General features: G+C 33.3%; 1 protein-coding gene across 1 annotated transcript in view; it reads left to right on the top strand.

Moving 5' to 3' along the window:
- Window positions 1-612, top strand: part of LOC122079780 (multicopper oxidase LPR1-like) — a 5,396-nt gene extending 4,784 nt beyond the window's left edge. The window contains exon 3 of the mRNA XM_042646493.1: window positions 243-612. Coding sequence (XP_042502427.1) covers window positions 243-296 — 54 coding nt within the window. The 3' untranslated portion in view covers window positions 297-612. The remainder of the gene's footprint in view (window positions 1-242) is intronic.
- Window positions 613-2,521: the final 1,909 nt, after the last annotated feature.

Here is a 2,521-nt window from a genome sequence, read left to right as displayed (position 1 = left end):
AAAAAAAAAAAAAAAAAAAAACTTGCCAGTGCAAACGTATATACTTTTTAAATTTTCTTACAATTTCATTTTATTTTTATTCTATTCTTTTCTTCCCTTTTCTAGATTTTTCTTTTTTTCCATCTCATTTCTTTTCTTCTCTTGGCTACCAAACACAACCTCAAGGTTAGGAGGCCCATTATACTTCCTGGCCCATTACATTATGAACTAAGCTTTGACTTCCTTTTTATCCTCATCCGCAGATACTGGATCATGAAGACAATGTAATGATGCGGCCTCTGAAGATCATCAGTTGAGTAATTAGTTCACTTGAAGATCATACATAGATAACCAAAAAAGAAGAAAAACGAATATGGAAATATAATCAAATGGGCCTTCTTCTTCTTCTTCTTTTTTTTTTTGGTGAATATCAAACAGGCCTTCCTGTTATATGGATATGTCCTCTTTGTTTTTAGGGGAGGGGGTGTGGAATGGGGTGGGTTCGTGGGCTTGTCGAAATGTGGGCCAGGGATCAATCCAGATCTGGGCTGACAACTGTGATTAGCACAAAAATTTTGTACTTCACATTGTAGATTAAGGCTTTCTATAAGGCTAAATAAGCTATTTATAGCATCTTCTATATGCGCTCATTATTTATCAGAAAATCTACAACCATGCAGTATGAACTAGGGCTATGTTTGGTTGCAAGGAAAATCTGGATTTGTTGACTTTTTTGAAAATACAAGACAAAAATGCCACCCAAAGGCACTAGGCCACGGACAAACAATAACCTAAAGACGGCCGTAAATTCAAAACTGGAACAACTAAAAAGAGCAATAACGAGCTCACATTATGATCTTCTTTTCAAATAATTTTCCTTCCAAATGGTGGTTTGCTGAAAAATTGGAAATGAGGAAGAATATCATAATCACTAGGAGTGCAAGAGGGTTGGGTTGAACTGGCATTAATTTTCAACCACATGGATGATATAATTATGCATAATTATATATTCTCTCTCTCAAACCCTAATGTAGCGAGGCCCTTGTGAACACCACCTTTTTTTATTTTTTATATTTTTTTGTATTCTCTATGCTTAAGCCTCGACTCAATTAGGCTCAGGGCGGGCTTGGACTCTCCGAGCCAAACTTGCAACCCCTAACACTATTTGGATTTGAAGAAAATTTAAAAGTTCCCCCATAAGCAATAACAAGAAAATTTTCTTATAGAAAAAAAATTCGTAAAAATAATAAATAACTTATTATTAATAAAATTTTAATAAAAAATAATTAATTAACTCATTACTAGGATGAGATAGTGAGGTTGGGGGAAGAAGGTTTAGAACTTCATTGTCCCACACATTGTTAGCAATGTTCCCCTTTTTTGCCATTTAAAACACGTTTTACCGTGTGCTTCCCAAAGATACAAAAAAAAAAAAAAAAGCAAACTTCAAGCATTCCCGTTCTAAACACATTTCAAACACTTTCATGTTTTTATGGTGTTTTTTAAGACTTGATTTTTTAACATAATATCTACTTAATTGATCATATATCTCTCTCCCGAACTCCTATCGACCTGATGCTTTTACCAACTTGAAGCTAATGCAATGGATTATATTTCTCATGATATTACCTTCAACTCAAATTCAATTCACGGACCCTGAAATTGAGATATAAACTGACGTATTTGTTTAAAAATATTTCTAAAATGATGACTCCTAAGGCACTGTTTGATAACGTTTTTGCTGTTTTTGTGTCTAGAAACAGCAGAAATGGCTTTGCACGTTTTAGAAAACAAAGACGGATTTTTTGATGTTTGATAAACATGTTTCTCGAAATATTTTTTGCAGACATAATACCACTAAAAACCCCAATAGTATCATCGGATGCCCAAAAGGGAGAGAGGGTTCGGTTGCCTCTTTTTAGGTTTAAATAGTTGAGAGATTTATCGGGCACAACAGCCTTTTTTTTCTTCTCAAATTCATTTCTAGAAATGACGAAACAAGTCAGACTTGTTTCGTCAAAGTCGTTTCTAGAATTGTAAATAGGCATAAATTTTGATTTATGTTTCTAGAAATGGGTGAAATGGAACAACTTTATCAAATGCTTTTTAGGCTGTTTCTCCATTTCTGGGAACAAGAAAACACAGAAATGACAGAAATGAAACGTTGTCAAATGGTGCCTAACTCTAATTGAACATAAATCACTTTGAGAGTGTGTTGACTGTGTTCAACAATGAACAACACCATAACCTAGTCACATTGCTCAATAAGACTTTGGGCATGTGTGGTGTATGAATTTAGAATTGGTGTTGGATGATATATAATGATATATCTTAAAATTTATAATGAGACATGAGATGAATAGGCATTATTGTTAGATATTGTAGTTGTTTTGAACACTAGATGCAGATATTCATATAATAATTTCTAAATTTATATGAGAATACTACCATTTTTTTAGTGCCGTTTGTTTGAAATCTATACGTTTAAAACCCGTGTACCATCCGTTTTTTATTTTTACCGTTCTCTTCTTCTTTTTTTTTT

The sequence above is a fragment of the Macadamia integrifolia genome, chromosome 5, assembly GCF_013358625.1.
Source record: "Macadamia integrifolia cultivar HAES 741 chromosome 5, SCU_Mint_v3, whole genome shotgun sequence".
Classification (NCBI taxonomy): domain Eukaryota; kingdom Viridiplantae; phylum Streptophyta; class Magnoliopsida; order Proteales; family Proteaceae; genus Macadamia; species Macadamia integrifolia.
The sequence above is the reverse complement of the archived record's forward strand: the minus strand, read 5'-3'. Positions and strand labels throughout refer to the sequence as shown.